Genomic DNA, 26,633 nt, shown 5'->3' with positions numbered 1-26,633 from the left:
TTTAGCAGGGCCTTGTAAATTGTATTAAGTTAATGACACGTATGTTATATCTCTTCGAGAGCTGACACGCCCGAGAAATGATTGTTCTGTGCAGACTCGAGCCTGAATCTGGGAGCCAGTGACTATATAGACTATCGATGACCCTCGTGTTTGATGCTGAAGGGTGACGTAATAGGTTAAGCACTACAGCCCGCCTCAGCGGTGCGTATCATCAATAGATCGCATTATTTTTATTGAACTCGAACATTTACGGTATATAAATGGAATACACACACAATTTTTTGATGTTATACCATACAAATAAATAGTGTATCCTTTTATTTCAGTTGCTCTTAACAATATACAGACTGACTTTGTACAATTATCTACATTCACGTATATATGCCACTTATGACATTGTCGTTGTAGTGCTTTTGTGTTACTATGGTTGCTGTTGCTGTTAGTCAATATGGTTGTTACAATTATCAGATCTTTTTGTCGCCTGACTTTTACAATGGTACCTGCATGTTCCACGCTTGTTGTCATTTGTCTGTGATCACTTATCTATTCGCAAATTCGTATCCCTCCCAAGGTTTACCTTCATGATGTCTGCGATCATCAAACTCTCTTCCCGCCGTAGAAAGGAAGAAACTATCGATGAGCCCCAGCGCTTCAGCTAGCGATGTCAGTTTCATGTGACAGCCGCACTCAGCCATCATTCCGGTCTTCGACTGTGTTTCTAATGGTATTCCTCTTTTGCTCTTTTAATCTTATTAACGGTAGTCAGGGTTTTGTGGCTATCTTTGCCTGCTGGCCGATTTATTAATTTTTTTTTTGATGATGCTATCTACATGTGTCATGGATGAGCCACTCGAGTGCGCCTCAAAGCGTCACGAGTTGTCCACTTCTCGGTATCTATCAATCGTGGTGATAGCATTGTTGTTGGCTTTACTACTTAACACGAAATGTCACTCAACTATCGATTGACCGGAGGTAATGGCGTGCTGTCTTCGCTGAGTACGTCGCGTTCTCGTCTCGGGACAGATATGTACGAGAGTTTTTTTTGAAAGATGCGCCAGTGTGTTCAATGCATTCAACTATCCAACCGACAATATCTACCAGGAAAAGATCTTCCGTTTGCGTTTCAACTTGTAACGATCTGCCGTTGAAAAACAAAGCACTGGCTTGATTTGCGATGCACGTCGTTTGGGGTAGTCATAAGCCTTTCACTCTGTTTTCTACGCCAAACTACAAATTGAGACAGGCAGGACCTCACACCTCTTCCACTGCAATTCGATCCTAAAAGAACGTCTTCTCTAAATACTTATAAATTATTAAACAATTTGTAAGAAATTGCTAGACGCAAATTACTAAAGGGAAACGTTATACAAAATGAAGTACAAAACGAGAACAAATTAACTTATGAACATAATAAATGCAATTGTCGACTACAGTTTAACGGCATTTTTTACAGTCTGTGTCGCTAGACCAGATTTAAGGCTTAAAATGTCTCGTTGTCGTGTTCATCTTCGATTCGAAGGACCAGTTGTGCCTAACAACGGCGCATCCTCCTAGACAAAATATAAAAATCCAGTCTTGCACATTATCCAGATTACCCTTGAGAGGAAATCGGAATGACCGCCATCGTTAAAATGCTTATGAAGACAAACCGAACTAATTGATTTCAGTCGATCGGATAAGCAATAAATTAAGACAGACAACAATTATTTAGAGTACCAAACATGGCTCTTTCAGACGTTTTTTTTTTTTAACATGATGTATACAGGCAGCACCAATTTGGGCAGTAGCGATCCGAAACTACTGCAGCACATCCAGGTCCTAGCGAATATATTCTCGCAACACCTGTGGTAATTGGCGGCATGTACGAAAATTAGTTTTATAATTGTATGTGTGCTTATTAATTTTCATAGGAGATGAGCAATGCGCTTCGACTAAAACAAGTTTGCGTATTCTGCTATATACATCCTTTTTTTTCGTTTAGAATTTTAGAAGACCAATCCCCGAGTAATGGTCAAGGCTTTCGCTGCAGCTCTTCGGGTCGATCCGACATTGATGGTAACATTTAACGAGTTGCCCCGGTTATCATTGCAATATTCGGATATAAAATATATTGCATACCTATGTTCTTTTGGGACAATTGAAGGCATTCAGAGAAATTATTTGGTGTCAACGTACACTAACTTACCAAATCAACTAATGAGTTCGCGAACATTGAGAGCACGCATGAGATGTGCGTACGTATATAAGTCAGACACAAACATTTACCAATAAAAAATAATCCTACAAGAAACCCTTCAGCGGCGATCGACTGAGGTCGCATTACATTTCGCACTCACGTAATCTAGTCAATCTTAATTCAGAAGCCTCACCGCCTTAAGCTTGAACGTGTTTACAGCGCCTTTTTGGTAAAATCAAAATAAACGGTTAGAGAGAGCGGAGCATTTGAATTTGGTATCAAATGTTTACCGAAGGGAAACCTATCGTCTCGTTGCAGACTAGGAGGATAGGGTAAGGACTGCAGGAAAAATCGAATATATACAGTACAGTATACAACACATGCGTAAGCATCACTGAACTTCAACGCGAGATCCAAACGATGAATAGGTATTGCACCAGATTCATCAGTTTGGAGGACGTGCACGCATCACTGAATTGGTAATGGGCTGTGCTGATGTGCTGCTTTCCCCTATGTACGATGTGTATATATCTTCATATATAGCAACACTATTATAATTATTCAGATCTTATAACTTGTAAATATGTTCTCGTTCTTTTACGCGGGTTACATGTTGTCACATCTGCGATACAGCATGGTAAATTTTGTCCTCTTAAAAGTCACTACACTCATACTGATTAGTATAAGGAACTACGCACACATAGACTCGGCGACATTCACACAGATTCTGAATATACATATATACTCGACGCGATCAGACGCATCAGTTAGATAGGATCCACACACATTGGTTCGCAAGTACAAGTAGACATATACATGTATAGTATTAGCATAGCGATCCGTAGTGGGTCCGTTCCGCTGGATCTGTCTACACATTAGGCTAGAGATAGGCCTTTACGTACCTAGATGTAGATGGTGCGTGGAGGGACTTTATACACACGCATGTGTTTAAGACCTCGAATAAAATTAGCATCACCAGTGATATTTGTGAGTACCGTTCTCACCACTTCCGACCGACAAACTTTTCCACATGAACGATAATTGCATACAGTTATACACATCCCGGACCTATTCAGTCAGCCCTTACATTGTTATGTGTGCACTCCTGTTTCATATCTTGTCCTGCTCTTTTTATGGGGCTCGTAACGGTTTCCGAGCAGTACGCTGCAGTCTTGTAGTCTCATAGTGATGGTTAGCAACGGTTCTGTAAACGCCATAGTCAGATTCGTTAATTTATTTCTGTTACCGCCATCACACAGCAAGGGCTGATTCGACGCTACATTTGATCACTTCTTACTCTCTCCTTCCTCAGTCAGTGGTTGTTAAATCACGAGCAGAAGCACTCATGAGCATCTCAACCGTGAAATCCTTAGCACATTTTCGCTGTTGATAATTTGCGTCTCTCTGATAGTCTGCTTATCAGAGGGATGTCAAGGGTTTATTCTTTGTTTTGCCTTATATATTTTGAAGCACACAGAGCACCACATAGCCATCTACGAACATCATACATACACCATACATGGCAATCACCGTATATGTGGTACGGACAACTAGCTGGTATTCTTAATTCCTAGACTTAATATGAAGTCTGCGAATCGCTGCCAACCTAACGGTGATCATTTCATTGAATAAAACCGCGCAGTGTCTCTCATTCCGTTTGCTGTTTTATCCTCATTCGCCTTTTTATCGAACCCTGTACTGTATGTAATACCCTCTTCAGTCATACCTAGGACGATCAAGCTTACCATATATGTTCTCCCTTCATGAATAATACAAACTTCAATATAAATAATAATAATAGTAGTAAAATATCACATGAAGCACTGCTGACAGCAACAACAAAGGCAACAAGAAGATTGGCAGTGATGATGATGATGAAGTTCACTCTTCCCCCACGAGATGATAACACACGAGAGGAAGACGTCAAAGAAAAGGACGAGGAACGGGGCAGCGCAAATTTTTTAGCGTTACTGCTGCGCACTTGTTGCTGTGTTTGCTGCGACTGCTGATGAATGGTAGTTCACCAAAATCGTCCGGATCGAGCGAAATGTCCGTTCTTAGTCAATATCCACCGCCAGTGATATCAAATGAGCATTATCGCAGCGAGTTGACTCACGTTGACTGCATCTATTGCACGTAGATGAGTCAACGTTGCGAAAATTAGACGCAACTCCAATGGACCTGGATCAATAATGTGCCGAATGCCGCGGTTACCGCGTCATTGTTGGTCGTCTCCGCCCCTCTGAACATGTTTGTCTAGCTTTTTGTTGATCCGTAGTTTCTTCTTCTAACTTATGCATAGTGCATACCGGAACAAAACCTGCCTGTTGTTTCGTATGCCTATAGCTGTTTCTCGGGACGCGTCGTTAAACTGCGCGCTTAACGATGATGGTGGTGATTTACATCAGATCCTAGCTACCGAGGCTTCCCGTTGTTCAAAGCGCGAAGTGCTTGGGGGGGGAGGGGAGGGGAGGGATAGCAGCGGGAGTTAGCAAGCCGTTGTACGATTATTGTTGCCATGGAGTGGGATGTAGGCGCGACCATTTGCTGTTGTTGGAAGTGTTCCGTTCTGGTTCGTAGTAAGGACTTTTCCACCGACAGCTTTAACAGCTGGTACGCTGCTTGCTGCAGTGCTACCGTTGCCATCTGAAGGCGCAAACGACTGCACAATCGGTGTCAGACCAGCGAGCGACGTGAATCCGCTACTTTGCGCCGGTCGCGGCGCTGGTGTCAACATGACAACAGGCGGACCATCTCCGATCGCTTCCCGTTCGCTTAGTAATGGAACGATTGTCGGACTCTTTTCGCTGCCATAGTCGCTGTTGTTGTGCTTTGTTAACGACGACATCGGAGTGTTTTTGTGCCTCGGATGTCTCTCACTGCTATCCGAGTTCTCGCCACCGCTCTCTTCGCCCTCACCGTCTGAGATAACGTCGTCCGAAATGTAAAGATTGCTCTCTTCATCAAGATCGGCTATGTCGTGTCCGGCGGCGTCCGGCCCTCTGGGAGATTTGTGATCGCGGATAGAAGCGAGTCCTCCGCCATTTTTGTGTGACTGTGCCACAACGAGGGGCGTGCCTTCTCCTGACGTGCCTTGCCGATCCTCGAGATTTTCTTCGGGGCGCATCGTTCCTCGAAACGTTGTTGTGTAGTATGAAACCTCTTGGAATCTATCGTGCGTCTCATCCAACAGCATGGAGACAATATCGGTGAACTTTGGTCGCGTTTTCGGCATGTACTGCCAACATAGCTTCATGATTTTATACAACTTATCCGGACAGTTATCTGGTCGTTCCATAATGTGGCGCGAAATGACCCACTTGAGCACCTGCTCATTACTCAGGCCTTGATAAGGCATGGTGGCCAGGGTGACCATCTCCCAAAGAACAACACCATAACTCCACACGTCGCCTTGTGTTGTGAATATGCCATCTTTGAGAGATTCGGGGCTCATCCAGCGGACCGGCAGCAGGCCTTTTCCCCCTTTGCGGTAGTAGTCTGTCTCATAGATATCGCGGGTCATGCCGAAGTCACCTATTTTAACGGTGAGGTCAGTTGCTACCATACAATTTCGAGCTGCCAAGTCCCGATGAACGTATTTAAGCGACGCAAGATATGCCATACCGTCTGCAATTTCGGCAGCCATCTGAACTACTTGGCGGTACGTAGGGGGATCGCCTTTCGGGGCCTCTCCCTGGTCAGGCCTGTGGGAGCGCAAATAACTCTTCAGATCGCCATTTGACATTAGTTCCATAATGACGTACACCGGCTGGCCCTTACTAACTACACCTAGTAATTTGACAACGTGGTACGAATTGAAGCGTTTCATTGTTGACGCTTCTTGTAGAAACTCGTTTCTCTCGTGTATCTGGGCGCCTTCGTTGACTGTCTTGACTGCGCAATCCGTTTCTGGAACGCCGTTTAATTCGTATACAATTCCCTGGTACACCATTCCAAATGAGCCTTGACCCAGCTCATTGAGTAGCTGAATCTTGTCTCGTTGAACCTCCCACTCATCAGGCTCGTACGACGTACTCAGATATTCTGGATTCATCGAAGCGTATAGCACGCCATCAGGAATACCTCGGTTCAGCCTTGAAGATAAACATTCAAAAAAAATGCGCAAAATATTAATGGCTGTTCTCAGGAGCAGTAGAAGCTATCCAGGCTAGCTTTGAGTAAAATAGCAAAGAAAATCAAGAAACTTAGTAACATGACTACTATTTGCCCGCTCGATTAAATCAGCCAGTAGTTGATACTACGTTTGTTTCCTGCATTTGAAGTTAGTGGAACTCTGCTTGCAAAAATGCATCTGTTGAAACAAGTTCTCAGGAAAAAAAATGATCTAAAAAGCTCTGCTAGATCTGAGTTGACCAAACATAACAAACGTGAAAGCTTGATTCAAAAAAGGGTCTATTGTGTTAAGTTGTTTTCATCATTCTAATAAAACGAGTGTCTTAAGAAAGTTTTAACGCCATTAGTTCTTCATTGATGCCACCATCAAAACGAGATGTTAGGGATTGTTAAACGATCCAGTAGGCGTTATGAAACATGAACAGATTAATACATCGACTCACCATCAACCTTCAAACAACTGTAAAAATTAAATCATATTAAGAATTAACTTTCAAAGAATACTATTTTTTTAAAGCCACTCGGTTTAATTCAATTGTTTACAGAAAGGATGACCTGAGCATCCAAAATACGAAAGGCTAACCTCAAAAATTTAGTAGAAAGAGCGGATCTCTTGTTATGATGACGTAATGGTTAGCTATCTAATGCCAACATTCGTAATAGCTTGGTGGGTAGCGTATTTGTCTGCTAACTTTAGCGGCACATTGCAGTCTAGGCTCGAATCCGAACATAGACACACTTCGTTTCGTGATGGGAACCAGCCATCTGTCTGATAAATTGCCTAACAGCGACACCGGACGTAAGACTCGAAACACTCGAGTTCGAAAGTTAGCAGCGTGTTTGAATGAATATTAGCAAATAGATAACCACTTACTTCCTCTTTGCATAGTGGTAAACCCCGAATGAGGCTACCCCAAATATGACAAGAAAGATGATCGCGATCGAGACAAACAGCGTCACGTATCGCTGGCCCTCAGATGTATCGCGTACGTAGAAACTTTCGTACCGGGTCCAATTGCCAGCTCCACTCAAACTCGTGGCACGCACCCGGAACGAGTAGTTGCCGGCTCCTAAACTGTCCAGTACACGACCGTGCACTTGTTGGTATTCCTTATGGTTGATACAAATCTGAATGGCCTTAGCCTGAAAGGATCAATGAAGTTGGGTTTCTTTTTATTCCTTGCTGACGTTACTGATTTTCTAGGTTATATAAGGACAAACATAACAAACAAGAATCATGAACCATTCAATACACCTGCAATTTTTAGACTATATCATTTATGTAGCCTAACTGCGGTGTTTATGTCAGCGTCATTGTCCTAGCGATAATAACGATGAACTACAAGAAGTTTCGATTCCCAAAAATAAGGAGAAAGTAGCGAAAAAGAGTTGATCAGACTTAATAATTAAGATAACTAGTCAATTAATATATCTCTCTTCCATTTGTTTAACCTCGTATGCTAAAAAGCTGGCACCAAATAGTGCAAACTTACTCCATCAACGTCTCTTATGTACTCTAGTGTATAGCTGACAATGAAAGCGTTTGGACGTGGTGGAGGATCCCAGGTCACAAAGACATTGCCTTCACCGAGGTTTCCCGCACTGGCTGCGTGTTCTCCTTCCAAGGTAACATTCCCGCCACTCGCCGGAACTCCTCGCTGTTCAACGCGAAGTGTGGATATGTCGACATCGTCCGCTCCGCGCAGCTTAAGGGTACGTTGGACAACTCGTTGAGGTTTGGAACAGCACGTCTTTACGAGTTTGCCGTCAATGTTTACTTCAGTCTCAAAATGGCAAGATTCATCGCTTGACATTTCACTTTGGTAATGACAAGCGGCTACCTACAAACAAATAAGGCCGGCAGAAAGAATTACAAAGTGTATGGTTGATAATAGCGTCGAAAGTAGTTTTGGTTAATGGCTTACATTTGATTTTACGAATCTTTCCAGTGGAGACATCGATGATCGACAAGGAAGTTCCTCAAATGGTCAATACCCATAACACACTTTCTTGGAAAGAACGATAGAAGTTAATATCGGGAACTTCTCGTTAAAGCCGACGCTGAACTGACTAACCGACTGTCGACGTTTCTCATTCATTACCGCGTTGTACAACGATGCAGTAGTTCGTGTTTTCTGTATACGAAAAAAGTTCGTGTGTATGTAAACTAATCAACGTTCGGTCAAAACGAAACTACTGGAAATGGTTTCAGGACAATAAAAACCTAGCGTAAACTTAACTGTGTAAATTAGGACAAACGTTATCGGCCTGCTTCTCATAGTTGTTTTTCATTCACATGTTATATTTGGTATTGGAAGAAACTTGTTTTTTTCCTAGAACAACACTATAAATATGTCACGACGGAATGCAATGCGTTCTTTTGTAGTTTGGTCCATTTTCGGCTGTCGGTTTTCTGCAGCCTCCAAAGAAATCTGAAGAATGAATATTACTGTGGAGCGAAGTCAATTGGGTATAGATTTGGGAGATTCGAAATTCACCATAATGGCGTAAAAGGCCTTGATTTTTGTCAGAAATCAGCGGGAAAGAGCACCTATCATTAAGTTAATAGTTTTTGTTTTCGCACTTTTATACCTTTCGACTGTCCTGAATCCCTATCTTTGGCAACTTTGGTCTAGTATCATTTTAACGCTTAACCAACAAGTCTTTAACGAGTCTGCGCTTACCAAAATCGTTTTACAAATGATTACTTTTGGAGAGTATTTATTATTTATTGTTATTTGCGTATTAAAAAAAGGAAAGCTTTGAAAACCACTAGTGAGTGGTCGTAGGTCGCGAATCAAGTAGAGCGGAGATTGGAGCAAATAAAAATGACCGCCAAAAACTTCATTTACAGCACGTGCACGCGGGACAGTGTCGAAATAGTGGGTCTATGTAGATTACTTTTTTATGCGAACAAAATGCGACTCACTGATATGACAGTAACTAGGTCATTGAAAAATCTGCTTCAAACTGCGTAGCCATACCTCATGCGAACGTGATTCGAATCATGATCTTCACCCTGCCCCACGTGACGGCAAATGACTGTAAAGCATGGGCTTCTCTAGCTATAATCACAGCCCTTTCTAGAATAAGAAACTCCCCCTTAGTTTTGTTAAATAACACACAGAATCATTCATGGCTCACGTACGGCTTCAACTATGACCCATATAACTCCACCTTGTAGGGCAGTATGGACCTTCAATCGATATTTTTCGATGATCAATCGATAAATTAATTCGGGCCATGTACAAAAGAGCCTTTAACAAATTATTTCCTTTCTTGAGCTGCTGATTGTTTTCCGTGATAGCGTTACGCAAACTTACATGTCTCCATAGACCCATCCTTACCTCTCCGTTTTTGCTTAAATAAAAATTCTAGATTTAACCTAGCATGAAAACTTCAAAATTTAGTCGGCTGATCTTGTAATACAAGGCCAGAGTTCGAGTTATGCATTAGAAACCTATAACCAAACCCTAGAAGCAGACTATTCAAAAATTACCCACTTTCAAACCATAGATGTAACATTAGTTGCAATGAAGCATATCGCGTTTGTCTTTAGAGATTGTTACTCCAACAGTAAATCTTGTTTGTCACGCAAAACTGCACTCTATGGGCTCAATGATTTGACTAACCTCGATGATGTAATTTGTGAAGTGCCTTAGATTAGAAACCGAAGTTCGATCGCCCCTAATCCAGCGACAGAAGCTAGAAGCATCCTCTATATTGCTTGAGCAATTTTTGTAGTGGTCAGGGATGTTGCCCCAGTTTTCCTCAATCGCAGTTAGTGAGTTTTGTGAGACTTTCGTCGATGTCGCGGTCGTCGTCTGATCATCTAGGTCGTTGGGTTCTTTACTCGCGTTCTCCGGAACGCTCCGCTTATGACGTCCAGATTTCTTTTTCCCTCTTTTACGGAAAATAAGATCGTGCAGCTCATCCTCAAACTCCATGGCTTCTTGTTTTTCTTGGCGGCTCAGCGTTTTTCGCAGTCGCGCATCACACTTACATTTACTGCAGTCAAGAACCCCAAGGGTGGCGTTCGACTTCTCTGTTTTGGGTGCAGTCGTGGGGTGAGGGGAATAGACTAAATCGACAATGAACAAGATAGTATTAATGATAACGTAGCAAATGGACAGTAGTTCTGTTTTCTGGTTTGCTGCGGAAAAAAGAGTACGTCTTTGTATAGTACCATGAATTGTTCGGAACGTTTATCCAAATGGGTCCATGCCATTCTATTCTATCAATTGACTAATCGATCTACATATTATCAAATCCACTCTTCATTATGGGGAAAAAAAAACTGAAACTTTCTCACCCATTACCTGTTTACAGAACATCAGCCATACATGCATGCATCCATCCATCCATTTCGATAATTCGTCGCTCACTGAAGTATGTGAGCGATGCAATCGTAACTAATTGATATTTGCTTTTTTGCTACTATTATCCTCTTGTTTATGCCATTTTGTTGTCGTCACGGGACGAAACAACTCTTATAATCGGCGTTACTATAACTAACGCTGTGTCATTCTGTCGTTGCTTTGTGTTCGCCTGTTTAGTGTTAAAAAAAAAACAAAGCAGAGTGAAGAGCTGTACAAAGCAGGCATTTGTCTTTCTGAACTATTGAGTCACGTCGTGCTGATAGGAGTGAGGGGGATTAAGTTGGCTTGAACCTCAAAGCTAGTTAGTTATGCACCAAGTTGTCTGAACTAACCGCTCTGTAGGATTCAATTTTATTATTATTGAAAATAGATAAGCTATTATTTTGCCTTACGTCTATGGAAACCTACCGTGGTCTGTGCAGAAATCTCGGCGTGTCATATAGGCATCGATATCTTGCTGGACCAATCCAACGACGAGGTACCACTCGACCTTTCCGGTTGGTTTATCAGGGGGGTCCCATCGAATGTCCATGTCATGAGGAGTAGTTGAATCTACGTAAATCTTTCGCGGCAGATTGGGTGGTCCCATCTTCGTTCGGAAATACTGAATCTTGGACTGCGCGGCTTTGCTTGATTCAATGAGCATCTCAGTCTTCACATAAACAGCATAACGCGAAAAGGGCTCAAGATCATTCAATTCAATCTCTTCTTTGCCGGCCGATTCCGACCGCATTGCGTCGAGGTCCTTATAGGCAGTCGACCAATCATCTGAGCCGCAGGCATCACGACCATCAAATACCGTCACATTTACGTCTTCGGCACTGAAAGACAAATCGGAACACGATGTGCCATTCACAAAGAAACGGTAACGAGAAAAAAACAGCAGGAACTAAATTGAGTGTGAATGTAGTAAATATGTGATGCGTTTATTTATGAATTTACCGATGACTACTACCTTCCTGTCAGTCGGAAAGCTAAGTGAGTAACAGCAAAGAAATCGTGACGGTACAGAAAGAACGATGTGCGCTAACTATCTACACAGAAAGCGAGAACTTACACTCTCGCGTAGAACACCGTGTACGTATGCAGGTGCCTATGGTCTTCGAACACGTTTTCAATGTGCGTATCCCATTCAACGGAACACTTCTTCGCACGAATTTTGTGGATCCTCATCGGCAGTTCGACAACATCGCAGGGCATGCGGTCTCCGTTTGTTCGTTCGCTAACGTCCTGGTCCTTTAGTACAAGGGCTGAAAGGCCCGAGTTGTTCTTGAAGGTTTCGATGGTCTTATAGCAGAGTTTTTGGTTGTGATGGAAGTAGAGCTTGCCTGTTTTGATTCTGAAATTGGGCTTGGTTTTCCAATCCCAAAACTCCTGCAAGTTGGCATTGTCCTGCACAAGGACTGAATAGTTGGTGGCCGCTTGGGTACCGTTTATGAGCCGTAAATTCTTGAAAAAAGCAAGCGAAACTAGGGAAGGTGTTCGGGCCACTTTTAGGTAGCCTTGGATCTCCTCGATATTACCCAAATACTCTTCAAGAGCCGTAGACACTCCTACGCCAGAAGTGATCTCGATATTCAGCCCACTATTGATTATAGTGCAGCCTTTAAGTGACTTGGCGTCATGAATAGATTTAATCGCACGATTCATGGTGCATACATGTGGACAGGGACCTTTGCATTTTTCGCACGAGTGGGGCGCACCTTGCTTCGTTGTGTAACCAGCGGGACACTGTGGTAGGCACTCAGCTGTTGCACTGTCGTTAAATGCCTTAAAGTGTTTTACGAGCGCCGTCGTATAGTTTCTGCAGTCGGTCTCGCTTACACATCGTCGCCCATTCAACTGAGTATAGGACAAAAACAAATACTTAGATTTTCACAAAAACCTATTGCAGTATTTTTTTTTTACAAATACAGATTGCAGATAGTATAAATTCAACTATTTGCGATAGTGTATCGTATAACTGTATATAATATTGTGGCTTAAATACGCTTAATCACGCATTGCAACGTACATCTTGTCCTACCTGTTTAATTAACACTTATCAGTCGGGTGACGATAAAATCTCAAGATAAGTACAAGAGCTACGCCGTTAACTGTGAGTCATAAACCAAAAATTATAACGCCACAGTAAAATGAAAGTCGGAATCAGACAAGATTAAAATATATCTTGCCTGATGGTTATATTTAAAAGCATTTGTGCTGTAAGAAAAAGTGTTCATAATCAGTTTTTGCCTTTACAGGCCACAATTTATTCTGAAGAGTCAAACATCTTTTTTTTATTAGGTATAGTCGTTATTATCATAGGGAGTCCTTCATAAATTACGAATCATGCTAGTATCAAAAACATTACCATCTACATTTCATTGTCGCCCTAACTCACAACCGCCTAATCGTTATCACTACATTTTCGACTAAGACTTGCGGTCAACATTGTCATCCATTCCAGTCTGAATTTCATGAAGTTGGGTAGATGTACTAACTTGATTACGTGTTAAGCGCCCAACGACATGTGCGCCTACTGCTGGGTCAAAATATTACACATCACTTTCTCACGCTTATTTCGTTTAGCATAACACTTAATGTGCGCGTCACAACAAATCGAGCAGGTCTTTGGGTCTTCAAAACAGGTTTTAGGCCCCATCGTAGAACTACACGCCAGTCCTGCTTTCATTTTTTTCTAAATTTTCTCTATCGTGGAAGGTATTTCTTTGAAGATAGTCAACGTTCACAGGGGTAAAGTGCTGAGGACCGGATCTAATGAATATATGGCAATAATAGGCTTGTGGCAACGTGCTTTCCGATGAAACATAGAGATTGTTTGTAAAATGATTAAAAATTGAATGTAAACACTTCGATTAGTTCTGGGGGCCAGCCGTCGGAGGCAATACTTAAAGGCAGCGCCGGGCATTGACTTAAATCGGACTGTGAAAACGGGAATTGAAGTAATACAGACATTAAGCTTTTTGGCAGAATGAAGCAACGTGCGAAGTGGTGCCTTATCGTGATAAAAACAAAAAATAACCCGTGCCGTTCAGGCTTACTTTGGCGGATAGCATTTCCTAAAACTCCTCGGCAATAGTTGTTAATGACGGTAAAACCCATTCAGCATATCATTTCGATCTGGCATATTTATTCGGTCGGTTTTTAAGCGTTATTTGAACAATTGTACTTTCTCCTCACCTTGTACATTCATATTTGGTCATCACTCGCATGCGTTCCGGTTCCCCTTTGACTGCGTCAAGATTCTTCTGCGACAGTAATTGACAGATCCTTACATACTATGTAATTCAGCCCTTTCGATAGAGTCTTTGCTCTAAGCATTATCGCTTCCAAATGATCTCTTGAGACCCTAAAGGTTGTCCGACATGATTCACGCGAGACGTCTCAATCTTTTGAAAGTTTCCCGGGGGTCGTTTGGAGATTCCCTGGCACTTGTATGCGTCGTGTTGAGTAATAATGTTGTACCCATTTGCCCTTGTAGCACTAGCACCAGTTGTAAACCTTAACAAAAGCATGGTACATGCTCTTTGGTATAATTTTGTTTTACAAAAAACGAGAGACGGCCAAAGGTTACTTTATGACGCTCGCGAAATCGAACGCACACAATTTAGTGTTTTGAAATTTAGGCCCTGGGTAGCACTCCGGGAGCTGAGCAGCTCCGCAAATCGGCTGCCGGATCGGCCTTTGGCTGACGGAAGTCGTGGCAGTGAATATTATATATATGAATACGCGTATATGGACGGGCTGATTAGGATCAATTGTGTTCAACAGCGCTCTTGTCCAGTGGTGAGTGAGAAAAAACCGTGTGCGGTTATTTCATCTAACAACAATCTGTCTGCTTTGCAGTAAACGATTTCCAGTTCTATAAGCTTCTCTAAGTTGAAAAGGTAAACCATGTCAAAGAAATATAGCTAATTTCAATATACATTCGAATCTCAGAACGCTGGACCCGACTCTTTAATTATATTGCAGTGTTTGTTGTGCATCTTTGCCTTTAGGAAAACGAAGAACGAATGTTGCCATAAATGAGAATGCGCTATATTCCACTGCCAAATATAACTGATAACATAGAAACGAAAAGTCGCGCTAGCTAATGATGCTCCAGCAACTATGACACTACTTACCGCATACGTGTTACTAGGACATTTGTCAACACATCGTCCTTTAAATCGATACTTCTGACAGGCATAACAGTCCTGCGTGCCATTCGGGCTCTTGCAGCCTCCAAGACATTGCTTATCACAGCACGTCTTCATATCATCTGTACAGGTTGCATTTTGACTTTGACATAGGCACACTGCAAAGAATTGAAAAAGTCCATACCGTCAGTAAAACTGGTCTGCGAATAGTAATTATATAAATATTATTATATTTTTTATATATATTTATTATTTTATATAAATAATATAAAATAATAAAAATTCTGTCGGGCAATCGTAAGATCTGTTCAATACCGATCACGTTCTACGTGCTGTAAATATGCGTACCTTCTAATCGTACTAGTTGAACGGTTTTCAATAATTTGAAACGACGCTTTGCTACCAAAAAGCCCAGAATGTGGTCTCACTACAACGATTCGTCGGTCGTAGACAATAAAGCACCATTGTAATAAATATTGTATATAATTTTATCTAGTACATGAACAGAAGGCGTTTTTACCACTTCTATAGTGTTAGGTACCGTCACGCTACCTTTTTGACAGGTTTCGTAGTTCCAGCAAAGGTAACTCTGTCCTGTTTTGTCCGGAGGACAGCTACTCTGACAGCCAGGACAGATGCTCCGATCTCGATTGTAGATGTTGTCTACTGGAGGTGCTGACGGGTCTTGCGTGATCTGAGACCAATCGATACTATCCACGTGGCACAAGCGATTATTCTTTTCAATTCGAACGCCTCCGCGCATGATGTGCGTTAAACTCCTCAAACCCAACTGTAGCAGAGGAATTGAAATAAAGCTAATGTCAAATTATCAGGCAGCAATCTATTAAGTGCTAAAAACTAAAGTTATTTGTAAAATGGCATACATTTACAAAGTATCATCTGCTCGTAGTTATTCAATCCTCCTAAGCAATAAAAAAAGAAAAAAAAAAAAACGCTTAATTTTAAGCATATTGTTTTGTATTATTTGCATACTCACAGTCTTTGTGCCCTGAGAGCTACCTCTCGTATTTAAGATATGAAAGCAATCGAAATCAGATGAACTTGACCAAGAACATATGGGCGGAAGCCATTGCTCAGTTCCGTCTTAAGCCCTGGTTGTGTTGAGAAGGTCGTGCGCTATTGTTGAATACACGGTATGCTGTCACTCACATAGGTGAGACCAGAAAAAGTCTACTAAAATTGACGCTTTGCTATTTAGCTAATAGCTTTTTCCAACCGGTCCATCTACGAGCATCAGCACATCCATCCGGCATTGCCATAGGAGCTGGCTTCTCCCCTACCCGACGTCATTCCTTCTCGGGTAGGTAGGCTACTGAGCCTGATCTAGGTTTCGCCAATAACGACGACGGGCTCCAAGTCAGTTTCGTGTTGATAATCGCCGCGCAAATTATTTTTAGGATAGACCACACGTATTTCTAGTTGTGGAATCACTCCAAACGGAACCGATGTTTGCTCCTCTTTCTTATATTCAGTATTTTCATTATAGTTTCACAACACGCGCTTGGAAAGGTTTCATGTTGGACTGACAGAAAACATTGTCCACGCTCTCTTCGCCCCTAAAGCTTCCGTGACCGCACTATCCGTTTGAGGTCTTCAACCTCCTAATTTATGCTGCAGTGGAACAATGCTGTTTCCCAGGAACTTTACCATTGGGCGCCAATTTTCCGCGCCAAATGACAACATGTTTGCTTCCGAACTCAGTATTATTTTCTGGTGTCACTCCATCACCACTATATTCGTAAATAGCAAAGGATTCGAGGTAAATATTTACCACATCCCGTCTCTTAATAGTGCTTAATTATTCAGATATAAATTTATCCATACAAGAAACAAGCCGTTACTAAACCTCCTCGTCGGATTAGTTTTTCCGGAGTAGCAACTATTGTTCATGAGATTATACTATTACATTCAATTCAAAGTTCAGTAGTTGAATCTAAGCATGGTCTGCTTGCAGGATAATGATTGCTTGGTCTGTCAGTGCTATACAAGTAAACGTAGGGCGTTGCTTACCGTTGTCATGAGTGGGTTTTCGTAGATGACCAGCGCATATTGACCAACGAATAGATCCATTCCCCTGATAACAGCTAGATTCGGAAAAAGTCGGGTCATGTTGTTCAGATGCGAGCGAAATACTACCACGTAACCGGTTATCTCGCGGAGCTCAGGAAAGCTATAGTTTAGATTATCGGGCTCATCAGGCTTCTTCGGATTTCGGTATTGAAGTACAGCGATAACAAGATTGCCTTCGATGACACTACAATTTCGAAGCTGTTCAAAGTTCGACGGGTTGTTTCTGATTTCTACTGTTGGACATACTGCAAAATTAATCAATTGACAAAAAAAAAATTACAATTATTAGTTAGTAGATAATAGGTTCCTAATGCTATGCTAGTTAAGCATACGAATATAGGAAGTTATTTGTTATATTGTGGACGGGTCAAACCTAACTGCGTATTGAACCGGATTCAGATTATGAAAAAATACCGCTTCTGAGTTTGGACGGGCTTGGCAATGTGTCTACTATAAGCTATGTAGATAATAACGCTATAAACATCACAAATAAGCTATTATGTACACAGCAGTATAAAGTAGACTCCGGTAGACGGCCACGCTGCAGCTTCACTGTTTCCGGAATACGCTTGATCTGTATGGTAGGCTTAATGAATGAAGGCGTTCAGCAGCTTCGTAACACGGACTCACTCGCTAACGACTAAAATTTGCGATTTTAACGATTAAAATACCTCACGCTGCAAAAGTACGCTTCGGGGCTGCGCAATTTCATATATCAGACTGTACGTATTGCCGTAAGTTAGATTCATTGGTGATCACCGACAAATACTGGCTAAAATTAATGGAAAAGTGTTTGAATGAAGTGTTAACAAAAAAATGTGCTTGGCAGTAAAAAAGAATTTATTTGAAAAAAAAATCTGTCAGTATATTCAAACCCTGTTATAGAGGAAACTCTGTTAGGTCACTATCGGAAAAAAGGACCTAGTTCCTATAGGACCTAGTGAACGCAATCGCCAAAAACATTATTTGTTTATGGCAACTTTTAAATTCGAAAACTTTTTGTATAAAGGCAGATTTATATAAAGGCATTTGCCATGTGGCATATACATGAAAAAATTCACACGAAAAATAGGAAGTTTGCAAAATACGTAAAGGATAAGTAAGGACACGACAGGTAGTAGAACTAAGCGATGGTGGCGTATCGACTTTTCGATTGATTGTGATACTTTCGATAGCCCCTATCGATTTTAATGCAAAGCAATCGAAAAGCAATTTCATTTGCCCAAATATGTTGTCAAATAACACAACGAGCATCGACAAATAATATAAACAAAATTCAATATCTTGCCTGATTATTTAGTAATTATGCAGCAAACTGTTAATACCGTTTACCTTTAATTCGTACATCTACTAAGAGGCTTTCGAGCCCTAAAAGGCCCCTATGGCAAGTGCCATTTTTCATGGTAGCCCTTTATCTGCCATAGCACGATTGATTGAATTTTAAATCTGCACAGTTTACTTTCACAAAGAGCGCTAGAAGCAGGTTTAGGACACACGGGGGGTGATAAGATGGGAGTGATAAAACAGCCAACCGTCGACACTATAGATGAAACAATATGCAAGACAGCGTACATTTCAGTACTGAGCTATAAAAGCCTAAAATTAACCTTAACTAACTAATCAAATGTTTCAATAAACTACTAGCACATTACTATAATTAAACAACATAAATAAGGCGTAAGATTCATAGAAATTTCATTTCGACGATTTACTAGGTTTCTTTTTGCGATAGAAACGGACCACTAGCTAGCTACACTTTGGATAGATCGGTGGCCACTGTTAATCATTACCGCTGCTTGTCTAAGCAGCGGCGATCACCAAAGGTAAAATAATGTTTGACACCACATTTGGTTACGTTTACTATGAAGTCAGGATGGCCAACGACAAAACGAAGTGCAATGGTTATACCAGTAACAGCTTCTGTCGAGATTAGCCACGTCTAGCATCGCCAGAACGTGAATCAGCACCGGTATAAGGCGTCTCCACCTTTTTGCTGCTATTTTTTCGTTGGCTACCGAACAACCAGCTGCCCCACCTTCGGTGTAGTTTTCACTCCTCGGAACACAACAACGATTAAAAAGGATGATATGTATTTCGTCAGACAATATGACCTTTGTGCACTTGTTGTCCTTCTCGCCATCGCTCGTCGATCTCTTCTCAGCTTAGAGAATCCACTAGCAGCGCGAAGTCCCCTCGGGAAATGTTCGAACCACTCCCGCCGACCCAACGGACCACCGACTCAGCAAAGCCCAAGAAAATAGGAAAACAAGAAATGTAATTACTTATTGGTCCTAGCAAGCCGTATTTTGAGAGTGGTGTCGTCTGTGGCCTTCTCTACTTTCCTTGTGGGATACGCGCACTTTAACGCTTTATCGTTGCGGAGGACGGATGGAACACTCGGAAAATCTACAACAAGGCCGGCGGCAATAGCGCGAGCTGAACCGAAAAAAGTAGCGTCGAAAAATGCAAGTGGCCACCATCGCCGATAGCATATTGACACCGATGACAAGGGCTCTCAGCAATTCGATCAAGGAAGCTCGCTAGCTCCCCTTCAAGCACACGCAGCAAGCTCTGAACTACTGGATGGCATTTCACATTAAGCCTATACACCGATTCCCCCAGGTGACAATTACTCTAGCACAGTAACATCGCACCCAATGTACTTCTTTCAACTGAAATGCCTACAAGAAACTACTCGAAGCATTATTTGCGGTGGGGCATCGAAGCCTGAGTTAAATTTCACCTTCTCTTACGGCCGTGTACTATGTACAATCATGCTCCTATTGCAGATAAATGCTGAACAGCCATGTGATCGCTCGCAAAAACCGTTTGTCAGCATTCGTGCCAGTACCGCGCAATTTATACTGTTTAAGCAATTTTCTTGAATACAATTGCTTATTTGCTACGATTTCCCTCGGTTCCCGGCTAATAAACGTACTAAATTAGAATACATCGTAAAAACGCAGGACACCTACCACGTAGACTAATTGGACAATTCGATGCGCATCTTCTTCAGGCTGAAGCTTTTATCCGTAGCCGATTTGAAAGGACAAACAGGTTTTCGCTGACATGCTTCGTTGGTGGGCGGCTGAAGTGTAGAGGATAGAGAGGACGTGTGCTTGTGACAACATAGAGCTCGCATCGCATAGGTGCCTTAGTGACGTTGCTATAGGGACAACTGTGCCTACTGATAATATCAATTTCGATTATTACTGCTACTTCTTGCTTAGGACTATCGTACTGTGCATCGGTGTATCGTACATTTGTAGGCACATGAAAAATCATGTGATCGTGAAGCTAGCTTTTACAAACGCTAATTATGACCTGTCGATAGATGCTATTACACAATAATAATATTCACTATTTTAGATTGCCCCCCATATAAAACTACAATACCAAGGCCAATCAATAACATAATATCAGTGCCACTTAGCCTCGCACACGCAATGCAAGCGTGAATTTCTATAGCTGGCAGAACGGAAACAGATCGCGACCCATCCAATCTGCCCTTTTCCCTAATCTACCAAAGCAACATAAACGATAATGTTGTCGTATTGCCCCAATGGTGCCGCTCACTGAAATAACATGACGTACGCTAACATCACTGTGTTACGGCTTTCGCAGAACTACAAAATATTCGAAGTTATTCCTACTTTGCCCTAACGGTATTAAAGAGTGCAAAGCGGTCCTCGTAGCCGGAGATTAGCAATCATGTAATAGATCCAACTAGATCAAATGATTGATGATAGAACATTTCCAGATTTTTTTTAATAGGTTATTAGAAAAGGCTATAGATATCACTAGCCAGCGATGTCGATCGACGATTAGGTGACTCGAACGAGCCTATTCAACAACGGACCTTCCTGCAGTCGGCATAATAACAGCGGCAACAATACGACACCATTCAGGAAGCTTGCGTTCACCGCTTAAAGTTGACGCTTGAGTAAGTGAGTGCTCAGATATATAGACAGAGAGTATATCCTAACGTAAAGCGACCGCCATTGTCTTCGACACTACGGTAAACAGTAGCCGTCATTTCAAATGATCCCTGTGCCATCGAAGCAACAAGCAATTGATTCTAACGAATACATAGCATAGTTAATCGAATATTTCTATTATTTAACTCTCTTCGAGTTATACCTACACAGTATAGGCAGCGCTCATTTACACAAATCAATCCTTTTGATTTATTAAAACGGTCATGTTGTTTGTTCTCATACATGCTCCACCTACAAAAAAATCTTAAAGTGACCAAAACAATAGATCGAATGGAACTTTCAGAGTTAGTATTCGTGAATGGTGGATGTCTAGATGGATGCATAATAATGGCCAACCTTATACAGGTTACCTCAGATACTATAGAAGATAACTAATTGGTCCCATAACAAGGCTGTATTTATTTAGTTTTAAATAACTAAGTAAGCAGAAGTCCACAGCGCTAGAGATCCATTTCGTGTCGCAGCAACATTTGTACTTTCAATGTTTGTATGCCTTTCGTTGCGTATCCTTCTAGCAATCATCATTCCACTCATTTTAGATGATTTTCGGATGATATGCAGCAAGTCGGCCATACCATACCAAACCAAACCGTTGCTTGGTCTCCCCAATTCTTTGCCTGGAATAGTCCAAAGAATGCGCGGACAACAGTAGCAGACCATTATTTTTCGGCTGAGGCCGCGGTTTTCCTAGAAAGTTGAAGGTAAGTGCTAGTAATTACCCTGCCAGTCGGTTGTCAACAGATGATCGTGGCTTCCAGCAGGACTTCCCACATCGATCCAACCGAATACCTAGCCAGCTAAGCAATTATAATGCCGATGCATCATCATACAACGCCACAAGTAGCTAGCTATGACGCTACGCAGCTCTTGCTATCGCTTTCATACACATAATAGGACTCATTTTTACGACGGTAGCAGCGGCCATCACCACCAGCCGTTGCCGAGGCTGTTGCGTTTGGTGAGTAGAATAATGACCTATGTCACCTATATGTACGTACACACGGTCGCGTTTCGCTGCCACAGACGCGCTCCAAAGTCCTGTTACGACCAATAACAGCCCGTCTTCATTCGGTCCGTGTTGCCTGCAAGAACGAAGGGATGGATGGATGGATGGATGGATGGACGGACGGGTAGTCAATCTGTCGGGCAAACACCTACGAGGAAAAGAGAAGTGGACACTGGCATCGCCCCGTAGAGATACCACAGTTACCCAGTCACTCGCTTTCTGTCGACTCAGGCGAACAGACACAAGAAGACGACCAATAGCAGCCTCAGCAGCAGTCTCAGTAATACTGCTTAGTTGTCATTGTCAGGCCGATGGATAAAATGTGGTAAATGAGTGAGAAGGAGCTAATGCGTGTTACAAGCGCTGCCTCTGCTTCCATTGCCACCGTATCTGTTGCTGTACTGGCCTGCTGTATCTGCAAAACGCATGGGGCCAAGGCTTCATGTGGACAGGACGAATAGATACCTTAAGTTGTTGTTGTTGTTACACCAACACAGCAAGAAGAGGCCCATTGTGCGAAGGATCGCAACAGGAGAAAGGCGCGGAGGGAAGTTATCAGGCCAACTGGTCACCACCAAGAGAATCCATCAAGGTCTCAACAAAATCCGTCCGGACTACTACATACCTGTAACACAACGGCATCAGCGCCCAGTACCCATGAGCAACCATACCGCCCCAGCCGAAAAATCTAGGCGAAAATAGCTACGGTTCGTGCAAGATTACGTATTGATTGTATTCCGTTTATTTTTTAATTGTTAAACCTCAGCTCCCCTTCTAGATATATTATATTTGACCCCGTATAAAGCGTGTGTTTACCTAGCCCTTACATTTGCTATCAAAATACATTATCCCCGGGGTGAGGAAAGTTTATGTATAAACTCTCCTCACTCCAGAGTTGCCACTTGAGACAGTAAATACTACTTCGGCCCAACCAATCCGTACAGATATGATAACTACAGAACGGCTACGAGATCATGTCCTGCGTTCCTTTCGGTAATGATTTTGGTGGCCTAACGTATTAGACTGACACGATGGACAAAGTAACAGTGTATTACGTGTGCCAGTGCGCCTTCTTCAGCGTCGTCATCGTCACACACACACGCACACGGTCATTAGCAGCAGCGGCTGAAGCGCGCTCGGTTACTACCTATAGGACAAGCTCCGCTTTTTCGATAGATGAGATGATACAGTTATGGCGGTGCGGGTCGGTCGCGGCAGCAGATGGTAGACAAAAAAGCAGGACAGCTAACGGACGAACACACAAAACCAGAGGGCCACTTATCCAACTCTTTTGAGAGGACCGGCAAAAAGGAATCGAATTCCGCCTGCCTCAACTGGTTGAGTGTTTAGAGTGTCATCTTAACAAAAAAAAAAAAGAGACTTAGACAGAGGTAGAAGGAGAAGAAGCTGAGCGGGCAAAAATAACATGAGAAAAGACTACCCGTCATCCGTTATCATCGTCACACCACATATGTATATACGCATCAGTTGGATAACGTATGCGTAATATAAGTGCATATATAGTATAGCAAATGATTATGTGCGTCAATTCATGTGCACTCAGCAGATCATTCCGACACAGCGAGAACCTCTCTCTCTGGAGCAATGGACGCAGTGGCCTGGTCATCTTGTTTGTACATACTGAGCTTGATTTCATGCATTACTGTACAATATACTAATCGCTTTTGAACTTCACATTGAGCTGCATTGATAAATTAGTGTGCATGTTCAAAACGTCGGCCGCTGGACTGTGTCTGCATAGACAGTCAACATGATTAATCGAATTCATAGCCATGATGTAGGTGTACAGGTCGCTTCAGCGTTTGTTTTCTTTCTGATTTCTCGTAGACGCCTCAGTTCCTATGACGGAGGCCTCTACGAAACTGTTTTCAAGTCTGATCTATATTTTTAGATGAAAACAGGTAGTAGCAACATGATGAGAGACAGGTATCCTTTTTATCCAATTATTTGCTTTGGTGCGTTTCATCCTAACCTATGAAATGACCTCATTGTACTGATGAACGCATACAAATTTGTGAGAGATACGATATCGAGTTTTACATGATGAATATGGATGAATATATAACAAGCCGGCTTCGAAATTACTTGTTATTGGACGTGTGCACACACACAGGCCACTGTTTATTATTAGGCTTCTAAAGCGATTCCGGCAACCTTTAAAACCAAATAACTTCTGAGCAACGCGCCACTAGCAGACGAAATTTGCAAAATACATTCGTTTCCTATAGATCTGTAAGTGTATTCTAACGGGAAATTAATTTATAAGGCAAAACATCTTTCAATCTCGAAAATCCATGCCCAGTAGTTAAGCTGTTTATTTTTCCAAGATTGAAAAAGACGTTAGGTAAGAATGCGTTAAGCAAAATCTCTGTGCATGATAATGTAAACGCTTCAGGAAGGAAGGTTGAAGAGCATTGAAAAGACCGTTGAATAGTAGTTGAGCATCGAGCGTTATATATTAAGCGTTTAAGACCAGCAAATAGGTGACAAGATCTCGGGGCTCCAAAGACAAGGAAGCGGCTAGAAGGATCTAGAAAGCTTCTCATAAAAGCAGAGCTTGGGCTCTGTGAGCCAAAACTGGCATTTCATATGTAACGTATTACAGAACGGTAACCAGATACTGAAAGTGCAAAAACTGAGCAAAAATAAGCTTTCCGCTAATTAGCTTTAACCCAATCTAAAGTGAATGCGAGTGGCGTATTTTGCGTAATTTCAGGCGACAAAAAATATTTATGGAACATGCGATCGTCATAGACTAGACATGGTTCAATCTCTTGTCGCCAGCCGGAACGTGGATCTGGCAATAGAACGGCGTATCCCTGGAAAGAAAGCGAGTTCGGTGGCAGTGTCATGGAGGTTCGGACGGGATATGATAGTAATACTTGCAAAGCACGTCAGGGGCATCCACTATTTGAGTTTCCCAAGAGATTCATAAGCTGCTGGCGTGGAAACGGAAAGCATGCAATTGCTTGACCTCATCTCCATGCTTCAACTACTTTTTGGGTTGAGTAAAGGAATATCCAATTTTGGCTTACTCGATATGAACCCGTGTTACACGGGACTTCCCATGCCTTCAAAAGAATAATGGGGAAGCGTAATTCCTTATTGATTGAGAAATTACATATGGTGCGTACAAGGCTGTTCAGAAGCCTGCAAGAAGGCTGTTCGGAACGTACAAGCTTTGTTGTCAGTAGAAGCGACAGATATATATAGATAGGTTGACCCTTGCTACTTTCGCGAGTTGCTACTAATACAGTACATTTTTTGAAGATCAGGCCACTCTGTGTTACTAGGTAAAAGCCTGGTCGTAGATACAACAACATGGTCGTTGGGAACCCTTCGACAGTACGAATCACTAGTCGCAGAGTTTAAACAACCAACAATCTTTTTGTCCCCAGCATCATGTTAATCTTATTAATAAATCCCGCCGTCGACGCTGCCCAGTACGAGATCCACCAATCAATCAATCAATCAATCCGTACTAGTCAGCTTTTACTATTTGCTCGTTGTAGCCCTATTGATTCGCCGTTTCATCCTAGACCTGCTGATAACTTGTAATGTTTAGCTTACTTCCACAAGGGCTCGTCTGGTCGTTCGTTTTTGTCTGTTGCCGATGAATGATGCTGATCACGACGACGGTAATGGTGGCCGCTATGAGATTTTTTCATGTCATGAGATTGAATTCGAAGCACCGAGACGGGCCAGAACTAGGCCGTTAGTTAAAGACTAGCAGCAAGGTGTGTATTGTTTACATTGCTAACGGTACCACTCAGCCGCTGCTACTGGCCGTGCTGCCCCCACGCAGTACACCCGTGTGGCTGCGGCCTGTAACGCCTTCCGGCTAGCTACCTACCTAGCGGCATCGTGCTGCTGCCGAAGGTCTCCATCGGGCCCGGTGCCCTCGTACCACTACCCATAATCCTATTGTGTAAATTTACTACTACAACCATACTAAATGTAGGTATGTCCGTAAATGTCTGAAGATGACATCAAACAATGGTTGGCTGCCGACTTTACCTATAGTCCCCCAGTTAGTTCTATTGTCGTTGTGAGCATCGTGTTAATATGCAACTTCGACCCGATCTATGCTAGTAGAGTATCGGTCCCTGCGTGCTAGCTTCGGGGACGTCACTTATTGCGTCGTCGAGCATTTTTATCAACGGTCAGCTGGCAGATAGGCAGTTACGGCTGTACGCTACCATGTCGCTGGTGTCAGGGATCGTCGTTGTGTGTGTATGCGTCAGCAAGGTTAGCTGCATAGATGTCAAATACGATGTCTATGTAGATGAATGGATAAGAGAGTGCAATAGGGGGCGGAGCGAAGGTGGGTCAGCCGCTCATGGCGGCGGTCAGATCAGCGATGGTGTTTCTGGCAGTTGCGCTTGCTAAATCGATGCATGGCTCTGCGCATGCATAGGAATAAATAGAGGTATATAACAGTGCTGTCATGTCATTCCCCCTCCCTCCTGAGGATATCTCGCACAGATATCATAGCACTCCATGTGTAAAGTAAACGACCAGCCTTGACAACAGCGCATCCTAACTTACTAGATCAGCAGGTCCCGACCTTGGGGACAAGGGCATTTCTTGCCACCGCTATGAAATTTGCTTTGATTTCGCCTGCCATCTGTCGGGTACATCGGCGCATGCCCGATTCAAGGCCGTTCAAAAATGCTACTTTCAGCA

General features: G+C 42.5%; 1 protein-coding gene and 1 long non-coding RNA gene across 3 annotated transcripts in view; both read right to left on the bottom strand.

Moving 5' to 3' along the window:
* Positions 1-433: 433 nt before the first annotated feature.
* Positions 434-26,633, bottom strand: part of LOC111262602 (insulin-like growth factor 1 receptor) — an 80,093-nt gene continuing 53,893 nt past the window's right edge. Inside the window, exons 4-12 of the mRNA XM_022836997.2 lie at positions 16,863-17,167; positions 15,384-15,621; positions 14,817-14,989; positions 11,747-12,531; positions 11,098-11,510; positions 9,943-10,391; positions 7,804-8,151; positions 7,185-7,453; positions 434-6,270 (exon numbers count right to left, since the gene is read on the bottom strand). Of these exons, the coding sequence (XP_022692732.1) occupies positions 4,665-6,270; positions 7,185-7,453; positions 7,804-8,151; positions 9,943-10,391; positions 11,098-11,510; positions 11,747-12,531; positions 14,817-14,989; positions 15,384-15,621; positions 16,863-17,167 (4,586 nt within the window). The 3' untranslated portion in view covers positions 434-4,664. The remainder of the gene's footprint in view (positions 6,271-7,184; positions 7,454-7,803; positions 8,152-9,942; positions 10,392-11,097; positions 11,511-11,746; positions 12,532-14,816; positions 14,990-15,383; positions 15,622-16,862; positions 17,168-26,633) is intronic.
* Positions 21,300-22,383, bottom strand: LOC111262637 (uncharacterized). 2 transcript variants are annotated; one of them, XR_002681761.1, is made up of 2 exons: positions 21,919-22,383; positions 21,300-21,537 (listed from the first exon to the last, which is right to left on the bottom strand). It is a non-coding gene; the product is annotated as an uncharacterized LOC111262637 (long non-coding RNA). The 2 variants fall into 2 exon arrangements; XR_002681760.2 differs by lacking the exon at positions 21,919-22,383 and adding an exon at positions 21,640-21,911.

This window comes from Varroa jacobsoni, unplaced genomic scaffold, assembly GCF_002532875.2.
Source record: "Varroa jacobsoni isolate VJ856 unplaced genomic scaffold, vjacob_1.0 scaffold_74, whole genome shotgun sequence".
NCBI lineage: Eukaryota > Metazoa > Arthropoda > Arachnida > Mesostigmata > Varroidae > Varroa > Varroa jacobsoni.
Note: the sequence above shows the minus strand (reverse complement) of the source record. Positions and strands in the feature narration are given on the sequence as shown.